At 50.3% G+C, this 17,328-nt stretch overlaps 1 protein-coding gene across 1 annotated transcript in view; it reads left to right on the forward strand.

Annotated features, from left to right (window-relative positions):
• Positions 1–11,822, forward strand: part of ERMP1 (endoplasmic reticulum metallopeptidase 1) — a 36,581-nt gene extending 24,759 nt beyond the window's left edge. The window contains exons 11-15 of the mRNA XM_040988879.1: positions 1,767–1,919; positions 3,615–3,817; positions 4,656–4,771; positions 11,181–11,344; positions 11,444–11,822. Coding sequence (XP_040844813.1) covers positions 1,767–1,919; positions 3,615–3,817; positions 4,656–4,771; positions 11,181–11,344; positions 11,444–11,608 — 801 coding nt within the window. The 3' untranslated portion in view covers positions 11,609–11,822. The remainder of the gene's footprint in view (positions 1–1,766; positions 1,920–3,614; positions 3,818–4,655; positions 4,772–11,180; positions 11,345–11,443) is intronic.
• The last annotated feature ends 5,506 nt before the right edge of the window (positions 11,823–17,328 follow it).

The following is a 17,328-nucleotide window of genomic DNA, read 5'->3' on the forward strand; positions in this document are numbered from 1 at the left end:
TTTTATTGGAAAGGCAGATTTACAGAGAAAGGGGAGATACGAAGATCTTCCATCTGCTAATTCACTCTCCAAATGACTGCCATGGCCGGAGCTGAGCCGATCCACAGCCAGGAGCTGCTTCTGTGTCCCTCACGTGGTGCAGGGTCCCAGGGCTTTGGGCCGGCTCTGACTGCTTTCCCAGGCCACAGGCAGGGAGCGGGATGGGAAGCGGGGCTGCCGGGACACGAACCGTTGACTGTAGAGGATGCTGGTGCTTGCAGCTGGAGGACTGGCCACTGAACCCTCTTCTTCATATGGTACAAATGTAAGGTCTTTGGCCTGTGGTCACAGTTGTTTTGTTGGAGATTGCCATGAATGGGACAGCGCCACACTAAGGAGTGTGGACACCTTTTACCTTTACATAAGGTAAAATTATAGATATCTGCTTAGTTTTTCATTTTCATCTCAAAAATATTCCCACCTTCATGATCTTTTGTACTTTTTGGTCGCCGAGATGGAGACAGGAGGGGGAGCTGGGTCAGGTACTGTTCCTGCCTCCTGGGGGCACTTCCCGCCCCTAGGGAAGGGGCTTAGGGCTAGTCCTGTGTGTCCTGCCGGGGCCTTCCTGCGGCAGCTGCAGTGCAGGCCGGGGATGGGGCTCTGCGCGGCGGGGAAGCTGCTGCGTGCCATGCTCGGCTTTCGGCTCAGTTCTCCCGACTCCGCCTTCCTGCTGCTGTGAGCCCTGGGGACCTGGGTTCAGCTCCCAGCTCAGGCATGGCCTAAGCGGCTTTGGCTGCTGTGTGGGGAGTGAGCCAGTGGATGGGAGATCTGTCATGTGCCCGTCTGCCTATAAAGGAGATATAGTTTTTAAAAAGCAAAATATGCTCAGGGCATATTCCTAGATGCCAACTTCCAGGCTGAACCTTTTACTCTGAAAGTTCCGATTTCTGTTGATCCCGCTGGCCCTGGCAGTCTCCTGCCTGGTGCGTGTCGCCCTGCCGGGCAGTTTTTCTTCACATGCAATTCCACACGCAAAGTCTTTTTTTTTTTTTTTTAAAGATTTATTTGTTTATTGGAAAGTCAGATACACAGAGAGGAGGAGAGACAGAGAGGAAGATCTTCCATCCGGTGATTCACTCCCCAAGTGAGTGCAACGGCCGATGCTATGCCGATCTGAAGCCAGGAGCCAGGAGCCAGGAGCCTCTTCCGGGTCTCCCACACGGGTGCAGTGTCCCAAAGCTTTGGGCCGTCCTCGACTGCTTTCCCAGGCCACAAGCAGGGAGCTGGATGGGAAGTGGAGCTGCCGGGATTAGAACCGGCGCCTGATGGGATTCCAGTGTTCAAGGCGAGGACTTTAGCCGCTAGGCCACCACGCTGGGTCCCCACAGGCAAAGTCTTGAAGGTGCAGGAAAAGCCTAGTTGAGATGCTTCTAACACTTCAGCACGTCGTCAAGTTGGAGCTCTGTTTAAATAGAAATCCTTAAGCTTCAACCCTGTGATGTCCCCGCAGTGAAATGGCACGCGTTGTATCACAGGGCACCGACAGACACAGAAGTACAAGGTCATGGCTTGGCTGGTGACAGACGCACGTCTTCTGATCTCCTGTGTGGCTGAAACACAGGGAGTCAGGCCCTGACATGCAATGGAAAAAGCCTGGAAGGTGTGCTCTGTGTGCTGCATCATGTTAGCACGTGCTGGTCAGGATCCGAAGAATAAGTCAATCAGGAACGTGTTTTTGATACTGGTATGATTTTGTAACTTGTGCCGTTTTTTTCTTCCCGTCATAGATTAACTTCATCTACCTTGCCAGAAGCACCAGAAACACCATGCTTGCTCTGACCGTGGTGTGCGCCGTGACATTCCTGCTTGTTTGCAGTGGGACCTTCTTCCCGTATTGCTCCGATCCCGCCAGCCCCAAACCAAAGCGAGTGTTCCTGCAGGTGAGCGGGCCCGGGAGGTGGGCCTCTCTCGTCCACCTGCACAGCGGACTCCGCTGCCTTTCCTGCGCTTGGCCTGTCTGGGTGTGCTGAGCATGCGTGTGAGTGCGTGAGAGAGAGCGAGAGAGAATGAGTGAAGATGGTGAGGAAGACTGGTCGTGAAGGGCATCCTTGCCACCTGGGCTGTTCAGAGCTGGACCTGGAAATGCCTCCGTTACTGTTAAAATTAGCAAGCCGAAGTGTGTGGGAAGAGTGTGCCGGGGATAAAGAGCTGTTAGAGATGCCAGGGGGAAAATGCGTACTCAAGACTGTGCTGAGCCGTCGGCTGGCCACTTACACAAAAAACGGCAGCGACACTGATGTTATGTCACATTCAGAGGGACGTGCGATGATGAAAACGGTGCAGCAGAAAGGGCTGTGCGAACCTCGGAGCTTGCCTGCGCGTGCCTGTCCCGGAGCTGGTGCTGGTCATCGCTCCTGGAGGCTGGGCTGGCCAGACACCGACGGCGCGCAAGTTAGGGCTCAGGAGTTACTCATCCACTCCCACTGTTCCTTGTTGACCATCCTCAGGGCTGTTAGGTGGCTTATTTGATGGGACCTGGTTTTCTTTTTAAAGATTTATTATTGGAAAGCCATATTATAGAGAGGAGAGACAGAGAGGAAGATATCTCACACCCCAGGCAGCTACAACAGCCGGAGCTGAGCTGATCCAAAGCCAGGAGCCCGGAGCCTCTTCCAGGTCTCCCACACAGGAGCAGGGTCCCAAGGCTCTGGGTCGTCTTCAACTGCTTTCCCAGGCCATAAGCGGGGAGCTGGCTGGGAAGTGGGGCCACTGGGATTAGAACCAGCACCCGTATGGGATCCTGGCAAGTGCAAGGTAAGGACTTGAGCTGCTAGGCCACCATGGGAACTGGTTTTTTAACTGGTGAAGCGTTCAGTGAACTGAAGTTTTTAGGACAATCTGTTTCCAGTGGCATGTTAATTTTAATAATCCAGTCCATAATATTTAGGAAAAAGCCAGATTTTTAAAGAAATCCCGATGTGACTCTTTTGGGGGCGTTCTGCTTCCACCCTGTGTCTCCTTTCAAGAGCAAGGAAACTGGTTCGGTCTGCGTGCCACAGCTCCGGTTTCCCAGAGCAAAAGGAGCCGTAGAAAAGAGCTCAGCAAATGAAGCCCGCCCGGTCTTAGCTTGGAGGTGGGCAGTGGGCTGGGCCCGTCAGCTGCCATGGCCAGCCCGTGTCCTGTGGGTACTCCTCAGGGGGTTTGGGCTCTGCCGTTATCAAGCTGTCCTAAGTGATGGAGGGTACCTCTCCTTAGAATCCTGCCAGGCACCAGCCTGTCGCTGCTTGGGGATTTTGTCTGCTTAGGAAATTGCTCCATCTAACGCCTGGAAAGGAAGGCTCTGTGTGTGTGTGTGTGTGTGTGTGCGCGCGCGTGTCTGGGGTGCTTCACTTTAAAGGCTCCACTAAACTGTGACTGGAAACTTACATTCTCATAAATGTGTGTTGTAAATGCAATGCAACAGGCACGCACATAGCCCCTTAGCCCTGCAGACCGCAGGCGGCCCCTTGCCCTGGTTCCACGTCCACCTCAGTTTTCGGTCTGGTCACACTGGCTCACTGGGGCGAGTCCAGCCTGGGGATGTGGGTGAGCTGAGTGGGACGGCTGTTTGCTCATCCGTCTTAACCTGCTTACAGCACATGACTAGAACATTTCACGGCCTCGACGGGCAAGTCGTTAAGCAGGACTCAGGAATATGGATCAATGGCTTTGATTACACTGGGATGTCGCATATCACCCCGCACATCCCCGAGATCAACGACACCATCCGGGCTCCCTGTGAGGAGAGCGCGCCCCTCTGCGGCTTCCCGTGGTACCTGCCCGTGCACTTCCTCATCAGGTGGGTTGGCTGCTCTTCTGCCGCGGGGCTGGGTGGGTAGCACCGTGTTCTCTGCCGTCCGAGCACTGTGATGCTGTTTTCTCCCATCACTACAAAACTTGTGTTTCTTTAGCCGGGTAAAGCAGTCGATAGATGATTTTGTTTTGCTAAAATTTGTAAAAAAAAAAAAAAAAAAAAAAAATTATTTTTATTGGAAAGGCAGATTTACAGAAAGAGATACAGACAGAAAGGTCTTCCATCCGTGGGTTCACTCCCCAAATGGCCACAGTGGCTGGAGCTGAGCCAATCTCAATCCAGGAGCCAGGAGCCTCCGGGTCTCCCACGCGGGTGCAGGGTCCCAAGGCTTTGGGCCATCCTCCACTGCTTTCCGGGCCACAGGCAGGGAGCTGGATGGGAAGGTGGAACAGCCGGGACACGTGGGCTCCTGGTGTTGCAGGGTGAGGATTTAGCCACTGAGCCATCATGCCAGGCCCCGTTTTGGTAAAAAACTGAGACTCTTTTTCTCTCGAAAGCTGAGCAGTTAGGGCGATTCTGCCTCCCACCATCTGATACAATATCTAGCAGTTAAAAAATCAGTATCAAGTTGTTTTACCTTGGGAAGGTTTTTAAGGATTTGGCAGTGAAAGATTAGATAAAAATCGGAATGGGTAGTGAAGCGAAGGCCAGCAGGTGCCCTCCAGTTCCTGCGCTGTAGCCGTCGGTGCCACAGTCAGTCACGCGGGTTTCCGAGGCGGCGACGTCAGTGTGAGCTCATAGCCCAGGGACCCCGATCGTGCCCGTGAATTATAGTTACCAACTGATAAGGCCTCCTAAATAGTGAAGCTAACTTTCCAAATAGGAAAAACTGGTACCTTCCCGCCCCCGAAGTTTCTCCGAGAACTCCTGCTCATTTCAGACTTGTATCCAAAGAACAGACACCTTGGGATTCTGTAAAGTTGACTTTTGAAGCAACAGGTGAGTCGTGCGCCGGTCCTCTCCCCTTCTGCCGCGTGCCCGTCATGCCACGTCGCCCTCAGGAGCTCTGTGTTTCAGAGCGCAAGGAGGAAGCTTATTCTGACTTCGTAAAGCAAATGTCTTAGATGATGTTCTTCAGAGCACTTGGGAACAAGCTGACCGCGTGGCCTGGCGGAGGCTCACTTCACTGCCTTCTCTGCTGCCGAGCGCCAGCTGCCCTGGCCGTTGCTCCCCGTCTCCCTGCTCACGCTTGGGCTGTCACTGGCTCGTTTCCTTAGTTCACTAAAGCAGAAGTAAGGCAGTGAAGGCAAAGGAACAGTTACTGATTTTAGATTATCTTTTCTAATATATTCATTCAGCACTAACCAGTTTCACTCTTAAGAATCGCTTACACTCCAGCTCACAAATTTAAGTTGTATCTTCATTTTAAATTTGATAAGACTGAAAATTTCTCCGTTTTCTGGACCCCTTTCTTAAATTTAGAAATGTTTTCTTGCGACCTGCCTGGTGGCTTGCATATTAATTCTCTGCCCGCATGGCCGGCATCCCAAATGGGTGCTGGTTCCTGTTCTGACAACTCCACTTCCTGTCCAGTTTCCTGCTGATGGCCTGGGAAAGCAGGGGAAGATGCCCTCTGATTGATTCCTCAGATGCCCACTTACAGTGGCTGGGGCTAGACTGTGCCAAAGCCAGGAACCTGGGAAATGAGTCCAAGTTGCCATGAGTGACAGGGCTCCCAGCACTTGACCATGCCCGCTGCCTCCAGGGGCTGCGGTGGCCGGGCCCCAGAGCCTGGCGTTGCACCCAGGCGTTCAGGAGGGGGCATGGGCATCGTGATGGTGAGCTAACTACACGCCCAGAGCTTGTTCTGGTCTTTAATATTTCACTGTGACGTGAACCTACGCTCACTGTAAGCTTACCCAGAGTGTGCGTGCTGCTGAGCAGTGCACGTGACTGCGGGTCCTTGTCGCTTTCCTGTCACTGCTGGTGGGCTGTTGGAGCCAACTGTGAGGTGTCCCGGCCTCCTGGGTGCTCTGGCGGGAGGCGTTCACACACAGAGGAAGTGTTACTGTCGTCAGCAGTGTCACCGTATCATCAAACCAATCCGCTCTTTGTCCCTGGTCCTCTCTTTCCCCTGAAGTCTTGCTAGTACAGTTCTCACCTTTTCCTTGGCTGACTTGCCTTTCCCCGTCCACCCGTTTACTCCGTGCAGCACAGTAAGCCTCGTCATGCCTGCAGCCCAGCTGGGCGCCCGCTGCTCGCGGCCACTTCACTCCTGCCCCAGCCCGGCACCACGTGGCGGCTCGCGGGGGCCTCTGCACCCCCAGCGCCGAGACGGACGCTCTGCAGCCTTTGTGGCCGGTGAGGGAGTGAACCAGGAGATGGAAGATCTGTCCCCCGCCCTCTCTGTAACTGTCCTGAAGCCTTTTAAAACCCATAAAAATCTGGGCCCTGTCTTTATGTCGCAGCCTGACAGCTGATCTTAAGACAGGGTGGCCTCTCACCTGCTAGGTCATTCCACACCCAGGAGCCTGAGCCCTCCCTGCGGCCCCCCGCGCACTCCCCAGGCCTGCTAGCAGCCCAGCAGCCGGGCTGCCCTCTGCCCTAGGGACCGGGCACGTGGCCACCCGGGTGGGGTCCCAGCCCGCAGTGCCTGGTCCCACTCTGTCGGTTGCTGGCTGTTGATGTGCAGGGCGTCCTGACACAGCTCAGCACCTGCCACGTTTGTGGCCGCTTTGTTGGTTGCCTCTGTTCCTCTGTTTTTGTCTTGCATTTGTAGACTCATTTTAAATTTAAAAAATTTATATAAGGTGAAGTTCCATATATTTCATTTATAGGTTTAAGTGCACTATAGTTCTTACCCCAGCCTCCCTCCCAGTTCCCTAGTGTTAGGATGTCTTTGAAAGGCACAGTTAGATGGTCGGCCCTTCCTGCCTGCCTTCCTCCCAGATGGCCGGGACAGCCGCCCCAGGGAGGTCCGAGCACGGTACGGATCGGAGAAGGAGCAGGCAGGATTCCGGCCACGCTCCGTGTGGGGTGTCGGCACTGCAGACGGAGGCTGTGTCCACTACTCCACAGTGCCGGTCCCTCTTGTTTTTTTTTTACAGTGGCATACTTGCGGTTTATTTTATAACAACAAGCTTACCCATTCCTCAAAGAATTCAAGTAATAAGTAGAAAACAAACAAAAATCCCCACTGTTCCTCAGGAATATACGCGAAAATAAAGATGTCAGCTGTGCTCATCTGCATTTTTTTATATTCAAGTTACTGGAAACCAGGGAACACAGTGTCTTTTGGTGACTGGCTTATTCACTAAGCCTAATGGTTTTCTGTTGCATCCATTTTGTTGCAAAAGATAGCATTTCATTCTTTTTTATGGCTGAGTAGTAATCCAGCATGCCACAGTTTAAGATTTATTTTATTTTTACTGCAAAGGCAGACATACAGAGGGGGGAGAGAGGAAGATCTTCCGTCCGATGATTCACTCCCCAAGTGAGCGCAACGGCCGGTACTGCGCCGATCCGAAGCCAGGAGCCAGTAATCTCTTCCATTTCTCCCATGCAGGTGCAGGGTCCCAAGGCTTTGGACTGTCCCCCACTGCCCCCCCCCCCCACCCCCTCCAGGCCACAGGCAGGGAGCTGGATGGGAAGTGGTGCTGCCGGGATTAGAACCGGCGCCCATATGGGATCCCAGCAAGTTCAAGGCGAGGACTGTAGCTGCTAGGCTACCGCACCGGGCCCAGCATGCCATATTTTCTTTATCTACTTACCCATTGATGGGCATCTGGATTGATGACACATCCCGGCTCTTATGGACGGAGGTGCTATGAACACAGGGATACAGGTAGCTCTCCTATTGCTAATTTCATTTTCTACTCTCATATTTTTAGCTGAGAACTCTCCGTGCTGTCCTCCCCAATGGTTGTACAGATTCACGTTCCCCCCAAACTTCCATGCTGGCCCTTGCTGTGTTTCTGACTTTGATATGACAACATCCTTCTATCTGGACTGAGAGAAAACCTGTTACTTCATCTCCTGGGTGGAATCTTTTCCATGTGTCTGTTGGTCATTTGAATTTCATCCTTTGAAAAATGCCTGTTCATGCCCAGTGTCCATTTCTCATTTATTTATATTGGAAAGGAAGATTTCACAGAGAGACAAGAAGATCTGTTCACCCCACAAGTGGCTGCAAGGGCTGGAGCTGAGCCGGTCCAAAGCCAGGAGCTTCTTTGTGGTCTCCCACGTGGGTACAGGGTCCCAAGGCTTTGGCCTGTCTTCCACTGCTTGCCCAGGCCACAGGCAGGGAGCTGGATGGGAAGTGGAGCAGCAGGGACATGAACTGGCTCCCATATGGGATGCTGGCACGTACAGAGGATGAGCCAGTTGAGTCATCGCACCAGCTGTTTGCCCATTTCTTAACTGGATTTGTTGCTGCTGTGTTTCTTGACCTCTTTGTAGATGTTGGAGGTTAATCCTGTGTCAGTTGCACAGTAGGCAAATACTGGATGCCATCCTGCTGGCCGCCTGTCTCCTGTGCTTCCTTGCAGTGTGTGAGTTTCCTAGTTTGACTTAATCCCGTTTGTATGCCACTCTGTGCTGCCTGTGTTTCTGGGCCTTTTTGCCAGGAAGGCTTTGCCAGTGTCCTTCAGAGCTTTCCTCTGGTAATTTGGTGGTTTCGGGGTGCCCACTGCAGTCCTCCAAGCATTCTGAGTTGACTTGTGCGTGAGGGGGAGGCGAGGGCTCTGTGGACTTGCGCACCCTGGCGCAGCGCTTCCTGGACCGTTTGTTGAAGACACGGTCCCTTCTCTGGGCACCGGTTGTTTGTTAGCTCATTTATTGAAGAGCTGCTTGTAGATGTGTAAACTAATTAATTTTTTGGTTTCTATTTAGTTTTGTCTACATATCTGTTTTGATTCCAGCTGTCCTGTGGCAGGTCTTACAGTCAGCCTGATGCTGCCTCGGGCTTTGTTTTAGTTAAGCTTACTGCAGCTGTCCATGGTCTCCTCTGTTGCCATCTGTCTCTGTCCGTTGTTTTGCGAGTATTCCTCCTTCTAGTCCACAACCACGGATTCGCCTCTCATAATTTTCACCATAAAGATCTGTAACCTGCTTGGTTATATTGGTGGACTCTGCGCTACACGGGGCCGCTGTTGAGGCACAGTGGGTAAGGCTCAGGAGGCCTGCAGTGTTGGCTGCCAGTTCATGTCCTGGCTGCTCCACTTGTGCTCCAGCTTCCTGTTACTGCACCCGGGAAAGCAGTGGAGGAGGGCACAGGTATCTGGTCCCCTGCCACCCACGTGGGAGACCTGGAAGAAGCTCTGGTTTGCCCTACCCTGTGCCCGGGCGCAGTGACCCGGGGGATGGGCCAGCAGATGGAAGGTTTCTGTCCTCTCTCTCTCTGCCTCCCACGTACATTAGCAGGGGCCTTTACTGAAAGCAGCATGATGCTGGCTTTCCAAATGGCAGCTTAGCCCGCTGTACCACACTGCCTGCCCATGTGTGTTTAGCTGGATATTTAAAAATATTTTGTCTTAAACTGCTTTTTGTGGTTGCCTTAGACTTGAGCTTACAACTACTTTAAGCTCATTTTTAGATCCACTTAAAATAACAATGCTAATTCCCTTTCCGCTTCCCTTGTGTCCTCAGTCATTTGTTTCACTCGTGTGCGTGCGTGTGTGCGTGCATGCGTGTGTGTGTGCGTGTGTGCGTGTGTGTGTGTGTGTGTGTGTGTGTGTGTGTGTTTGGACACAGCACACACACTTGCTGTAATTCGCGGCTGGCTATGTTTGGGTCACCTAATCAAAAACAAAATCCCCTGAAAGTTACTCTCCACTTGTCTTGCAGAACTGCTTATCCTGTCTTGGCTTACTGGAAGTATCGTGGCTTTTCCTCCCCCCGGCTTTAGTGTATCACAGCTTATTTTTACAAGGTTAAGTTTCCTGCTTTCCAGATGGAGCTGCTCAGCTCTGTTAGCTTGGTGCAGTGGTTAAGCCGCCGTGTGGGGTGCTGCACCCCACACCGGAGAGCCCGGTCTCACGTCCTGAGCCTCCCGCACCCATGGGAGGCAGTGACGGCCTCAGATTCCAGGCTCCCGCCACTGGGGCCCAGCTCTGTCTGCTGTGGACCGCAGGGGAAGGAAGACCTCTGCTTCTCAGATAAAGTTTCAAATTTCATTTTGAGTTGTTGTTTCTGATATTTACAGTTGCAGGTAACTGTGCTACTTCTGACCTTGGTAATGTAAGTACTTCATGCTGGGAAGTATGTTCTGTGCTGTGAACACACGGAGTGTGAGGTTCACGTGAGGGCACTTGAGAAAAGTCGTGTAAAGCGGAAGTCAAGGATGCTTAGAATTCTGTAAGCCACGATGCCATTTCCCCAATGCGCATTAGTGTTCTAACCTCATTCCATTCGCCTGCTCGTGTGATTCATTCATCTTGTTCACATCCCCTGTGTCATTGTTGATTTTTTTTACTGAGAGTAGAATACCAGTATGTTTTATTGGGGTGTTGGAATGTCACCCATCTTGTCTAGTTCTGTTTCATAAAACACGTTACATGGTGCAAAGATAGTTTTTAACCGACTAATTTTAAAATGCCCATTTGAATATGTTTTCCTTGAAAAAAAAAATTTCTTTGGCTTATCAGGCTTTTACCAAAACTATTTCAACGTTGTTGAAACACTTAATACCTTTAATTCAATAAAAAGATTGTCAGATTGGTAAGCTATTTTAAAAACTAAATAAACCTAACTCACTCACTTCTGAGTGGGTTTAGATTTATCTAGTTTTTCATGACTGATACTTGGACTAGTCTTATTTGAAAGACATCTTCCATTGTCTGGTTCGCTACCTGGATGGCTGAGCTGGCCAGCTTCTGCTCCTCTCCCAGGTGTGTTAGCTGGAAACTGGGTCAGGAGGGAAGTGTCTGGGACCTGAACCAGGATTCTGGTGCCACAGGCGGCAGCTTTGTCCACCTGCTATGCCCCCACACCGAATGCTGTGAGCAGCCGAGCACCGGGGCGGTGACCTAATTAGGCTTTCTCATTTGGCGTCCCATCCTTCCCCGTTGCGGCTCTCATCACTTTGGGCGTTGAGCCTGTACCACAGGAATGCAGAAGGTATGGAGAGACTTCAGAAAACTTTGTGGGAAGTATAATTAAAACATTTATTTTTAAACAATTTTCAAGTAAAACAAGAGGGAAAGACAGGAAGTAGTAAGGTTATTTTCATGGAAAACGTGTATGAGAAATTATGCATTTTCTTAAAAAATCTGAATTGCATTGCTTTCCTGCAAGCTTTCTGAAGTGCTCAGGCATAACGTGCTACAACAGTCTGAGCCTTGGGTGGCTTGGTTGCTTTTTCAGATAATTCTTACAAGACTAACTCTTCTTCCTTCCTGCTGTCTTTTAGGACCCAGCCACATGTCATTCTACGTGCGCGCTCACAAGGGGTCCACCCTCTCGCAGTGGTCTCTGGGCAATGGCACCCCGGTCACAAGTAAAGGGGGGGACTACTTTGTCTTCTACTCCCACGGACTCCAGGCTTCCGCGTGGCAGTTCTGGATAGAAGTGCAGGTGGGAATTTTCTTGGCCAGGCTCCCAGGTGGCCCTAGCGAGCATCCACGGGTTTTGCTGTTGGCGTGCTAAGAGAGCTGCCCGTTTCTCTCCTGGCAGGGCTCGGCGGACCAGCCTGAAGGCATGGTCACTGTGGCCATCGCCGCCCACTATCTCTCCGGGGAGGACAAGAGATCGCCAGCACTGGACGCCCTGAAGGAGAAGTTTCCAGACTGGGCGTTCCCCTCCGCCTGGGTGTGCACCTACAGTGTCTATGTGTTTTGATCTTGTGACTGAGCGTGGAGCATGTGGCCAGTGGATAATTCCTGTGACACAGTCTCTCCCTGGGTCACGTGGATGTTTGTAACTCAAGTCACTGAATTTTAATGGAGAAATGTTGGAAAAACTTCGGTTAGCACTTTTCAGGGCCCAACACTGCAATGGTTAAGCTGTGGGACATACATGGCCTGCTGACACTTGACACTGCCAGTCCTCTGGCACTTAAACACACGCGGGCATCGCCACTGTCATTCTGTGACCTTCAGGACAGAAGCCCATGACCACTGCAGTAGCCACTCCTCCAGGATCAAGGACATAAACCGAGGCCATCCTTAAGGAGACAGAAGTCCTAGCCAGCCCGCGTGCTGCCTCAGGGGAAGCAGCTCTCGAGGTCTAACTGGGGGGCCCTGGGAAGGGACAGTCCTGCAGATGGGACACTGGGCCACGCAGTGGACTTTAGGCCCCAGCCTGTGCTGAGCCACCTGGCCCCGAGGGGAGCAGGCTGGGGTCACCACAAGTTGACAAGGGGTCCCCGAAACGGACTCTTTCCCTCTGAAATGTGCTCCACTTCCCTAGGGATTCTTGCAGACTTTTTAGGTTCCAAATTATTTTCTGTGCAAGTCCTTAACTTCCTCAGCACTGACCTGCCGCTCTGGTTACCATGGGGTAGAGCAGAGTGGAAGGGGGAAGGTGGGGATTTTATAAGTATTATTTTTTTTTTTCGTGGGAGTCTTCTATTTTACAAGGTTAATCCTTTAGGACGTGATGCCCTGGCTGAATTGGGGCCTTTTGTTCTCAACCGTGCCCAGTGCTTGCGTCGTCACTGACGGGGAAGATGGGCATGCGACACACGCTGATCTGGGCTCTAGCTATGATGTCAGTGGTAAACTGCTGAGCTTTCTGGATAAATTCTATGAAACGACAGGCCAGGAGATAGGTGAGAAAAAAGGCACAGCCAAAAGGGGGAAAACAAAGTTGGCATCTCCTGGGAGTCCAGGCGTTGCAGCGCGCCCTCAGGGCGCCAGGGGCAAGGGCGCAGGGCCGGGATGTGCCCGCTGGAGCCTGGGCTGCGGCAGTCACTGTCTGGTAGACGGGCTGTGCTGTTTCAGGTGTTTCAGGTGTCTGGCTTGTGCTCCTCTCCTGCCGGGTCTTGTTTGTAACCGTTAGCACAGTTGAGGGCTTAGACTCACACTTGTAAGGGAAAGGAAAGAGACCAATGAATTTGCAGACAGGCACACTGCCCCGTGGCTAACATAATCACTAGAAATTAGTACGTAGGAAAGCCACCCCCCATCTCACCTTGAGGACCTTCTGTGAGAGCTGCTGCCTGCGTGGCCTCCTTGGGAAAGGATGCTGGGACTCCTCAGCAGGGGTCACGGCTGTCCTCGGGGGGTACTTTCCTCCTCAGCATTATGGTAGTTTTGATGCTGTATAGTCAGTAACAAGCTGCTAAGCAGTCTCAGGGCTTGTTAATACACTGGCCAGTTGTCTTTAGCGCCCGAAACAGTCAGGTCGTCATAATCAGCATAGCGTTACTGCACCTTTAGGAAGCACACCATCGGAACATCGGAACACCTTCCCCGAGGGTCTTGCCCAGCTCTAACTAATGCATTATTTTCTACAGAGTTAAATACAAGTAGCACAGTACACTTTCAGGGAAAATATGAAGAATTATGATTTAAGTGCTTTTTCCTTCTGTTGAGCTAAGAATGACTGTCGCATGGAGTGCTTCCACAGTTAGCCAGGGTGCCTCCAGCCGTCCCCGCCTCGGGAAGGTGGAGGGAAGCAGACTGTCTGATCCTGGTTTGCTGCCTTGTTGAAGATTTATTGTTGCCTTACAATGTTACTGAAATAAACTTTTTACCATAAATGATTGCTCTCTCTAATGAATTAAGCAGTTAACTTGTAATGCAGAAACATGCCATACCATTTCCTGTCCACAGGGTGGCTAGCATCCCAAACCAGCCAAAGTGACACATGTTCTCTGCCTCCATCACTTTCACTACAAACTGAAGTGGTGGTACCCTTCCAGAGAAGTTTACCATATTTATACATCTTAAAGAACTTCCTTTACAACAGTGACCACCCCCCACAGAGCGTGCCTTGGAGGTGAAGCAGCTCTTCGTGGCGGACTGTAACCACAAGTATTTACGTATCTCTTTGAAACTACCGCCTTCACATTTGATTTTCAAAAATTTAACCTGTAATTTCTGCTCAGTTGCACTCTGCAGTGACGCAGTGGGGCTTACCCCAGAGGTCGTTGATTTAATGCAAAACAGTAAGGTAGTACACTCAGTAATACAGAGTAGAAGCAGGGGAGCGTCTTAACAGACGAGTAAACGCTCTCCAAAAATCCTATGAGAAACCTCAAGCTAATACGGTACTCAGCAAGCCGGCAGCTCCCCTAAAGAGCAAGAAGACACGAGGCGCGGCTGTGTCTCAACTAGTGGCTCCATCTAGCTGGGGAATTTGCCAAGTTCAAAGGGACAGGATGGATCTTGGTTGAAATAAAACGCAGCCTCAAATGTATGGCATTTTCCACCAACTCCTGCAAAGCTACAGCCATTAAGCCCGCCTGGTACTGATCTAAGGACAGCCTATGGAACGTTACACAACAAAGTACAATTAAGCAAATCCAGCGCCCGGCGCCATGGCGCAGTGGTTAAGGTCCTCGCCTTGCACGCCCGGGATCCCATATGGGCACTGGTTCTAATCCCGGCAGCTCCTGCTTCCCATCCAGCTTCCTGCCTGTGGCCCAGGAAAGCAGTCAAGGACGGCCCAAAGCTTTGGGACCCTGCACCCTGTGGGAGACCCGGAAGAGGCTCCTGACTTCCGTGCTCACTTCGGGAGTGAGAAGATCTTCCTCGCTGTCTCTCCACCTTTCCAAAAAAAAATAAAGCTTAAAAAAAAAGGAGTAAACCCAGCGCCTGGCGTGATGGCGCAGTGGTTAAGGCCCTTGCCCGGGATCCCAGATGGGCGCCGGTTCTAATCCTGGCAGCTCCTGCTTCCCATCCAGTTCCCTTCCTGTGTCCGGGAAAGCAGTTGAGCACGGCCCAGGGCTTTGGGACCCTGCACCCGCGTGGGAGACCTGGAAGAGGCTTCTGGCTTTGACCGTTGTGCTCACTTGGGGGGTGGGTGGGGGGGAACATACATCTTAACAGGTCATAGACTCATGACCCGGAGGGATTTTGTGTGGAGGTTAGGACACTTGGGATACCCTTCTCCTGTGTCCTCTGGAAGAGGCTCCTAGGCCTCAGGGAGTGAAGATCTTTCTTCCTCTGTCTCTCCTTTCTCTCTTTCTCTGTCTCTCCTTCTTTCTCTCTTTCTTTGTCTCTCCTTCTTTCTGTCTCTGTCTCGTCTCTCCTTCTGTCTCTCCACCTTTCCAATCAAAATAAAGCTTTAAAAAAAAGAAGCAAATCCAGCACCCGGCATGATGGCGCAGTGGTTAAGGTCCTCGCCTTGCACGCCCGGGATCCCATATGGGCGCCGGTTCTAATCCCGGCAGCTCCAGCTCCCTGCTTGTGGCCCGGGAAAGCAGTTAAATGTTAACATTGCCAACTCTGATTCTCCCATTACATATCTACATAGAATAAGAATTTTAAATCTCTGAATTTCGAGTTGCAACATAAGGAAAATTTAAAAAGGTAAAATTACAAAAAGTGGCTTTCAATACATATTTTTGCTGTTGCCTGATAACAAATAAACAGAAGTTTGTGCAATAATTTTTATTGCCCTTATTAAAAAAAATACAAATTACAGAAGTAGCAACAAATTTAATTACAAGCAAATGTTGACTCTCCCCTTAGATGATTTCTTTTGGTATCAACAAATAATTTACATGAATGCACTAAAATTCAAATAGTTATAGTAATATTTAAGTTCCTTGGTTAAAATTATGGCTTAAAACAATTGATGTGAAGCAAACAACATGGCAAAAATGAGTTTTTCAAAGAATTAAAAGTATCTAATAAATAGAACATGTAAACTTACCAATTTTCTTCCCTTGTGGCCTATTTATTAGTTGAAAGCCAACATTTCACAGAGGAAGGGACTCGCTCACGGCCTCCACCGCAGGAGTCACCCTGTGGGCGCTGCTCGCAGGGTGACCTCAGCGGCAGCATGGTGTGAGCTAGCCAGCTGTGTGCAGCTGTTATTAAATGAGTATCTGCAGCAAACGACAGTGATGCTGGGTCCCTCTGACGGACCGGGGCAGGAGAAGAGAGGTCAGTTTATTTTCTGGCTGGGCTGCCTGGACTCATTCAGGAAACACTGACCTTCCAGCCATTCAGGGAAAGGTGGTTTGAAGCTGACTTAAGTAACGGTAGCACCAGAAGGACCAGGTACCAATAAGACCATATTTGATCCATTAGGAGTTTTATTGTGTGAAATTATTGCACTTCTAATGTAAAAAGTAAATGACAGTCAATTCCCCCAAATCAGTAATTTTGAAGAGTTTGATGAATTATGAACCAAACAATTCAAGATAGTTTCAATTCCCTTCAAAGGAAACGGGCTAAGAACTGAATCCGGGTATTTCCTTTCCAGGGCAGCGAGAGGACCAGGCCTTGTTTCTGAACTGGAATTGCACTGTGAGAAGAGGCTTTTTTTTTTAAACATAGTGGTACGAATTTGGTCCATATCAAATATGTTGTTACAAAAATAAGTTTTTGTAAAAAATAACATTGCATTCCTTGTTCAAATTGCACAGTACAAACAAGCTATCTAAATTAATACTGTTATAAGGTAATTAGATACAGTGGAGGATATGTGACTAGTATGAACCAATTATGAAATATGCAGTTTTCACAACATGAAAACAAATTTGTCATCTACAAATACATAAAATACTTTAAAGTTTACAATGAAGGATGCATTCTTTACAGACTAATTTTTAGTAGCCGTGATAAGGTTCAGCAGTCTATTTACATAAAAGTCCATTTTATTCAATTTACAAAATCAATAAATAGTAAACTATGTTAATTTGCACAAAAATCTGTTCCATTTCATGATCAGTGTGAGCATTTTGTTATGACCAGCTGAGCCAATAAGGAGTCTGTCTTTATGAAGACCGCTCTTTTTGGGAAAGAAAAACAAGCCCTGTTGCTATAATTCTCTAAGTATTTATAGGCATGCGGAATCCAGCATAAAACCTTACAAATTATAATACAAGTGCTAAAAATATGAGTAGTGTCTTTGGATTTATTTACACCAAGAGTATTCACAAAAAGGAACAATTTTTTGATACAAAACAGTTTAGTGGTATCTACCAGCAGAATTGGTGAGAATTCCTCAGCCTGTGCCCACACTGATCTAGGAGGAACAAAGCTCGCTCCAGCGGGCACCCTCGCTCCGTGTGGACAGCCTGCACGGGTAGGACTGGGGTCTGACGGGCTGCCAACGGCAAAGGAGAACGGCTCATGCTGACACGGGCAGGGGAGCTGCCAAGCCGGGCATGGAGAACGGAACCGGAGAAGGTTTGTTTTGGTGCAGACACCCTTGGCGTTCACGTGTTATGACACTCAGTTTCCACGGCTTTTGGAGGCCCCCGCGGCGCCAAAACCAACATCCCGGAACTCCGCTTTCCACGGCCCTCGTGCGCGTCCCCGTGCTGTGCCAAGGCAGGCATCTGTTCGGGAGGGCCAAGCAGGGAGTGTAGTGAGCTCGGACCCGGTCAAGCACCTTAGCACACACAGTCAACCAGGGAAAAGCGCGAGAAGCTCTAAGCA

This window comes from Ochotona curzoniae, unplaced genomic scaffold (assembly GCF_017591425.1).
Source record: "Ochotona curzoniae isolate NIBS_2020 unplaced genomic scaffold, NIBS_Ocur_1.0 contig_50, whole genome shotgun sequence".
Classification (NCBI taxonomy): domain Eukaryota; kingdom Metazoa; phylum Chordata; class Mammalia; order Lagomorpha; family Ochotonidae; genus Ochotona; species Ochotona curzoniae.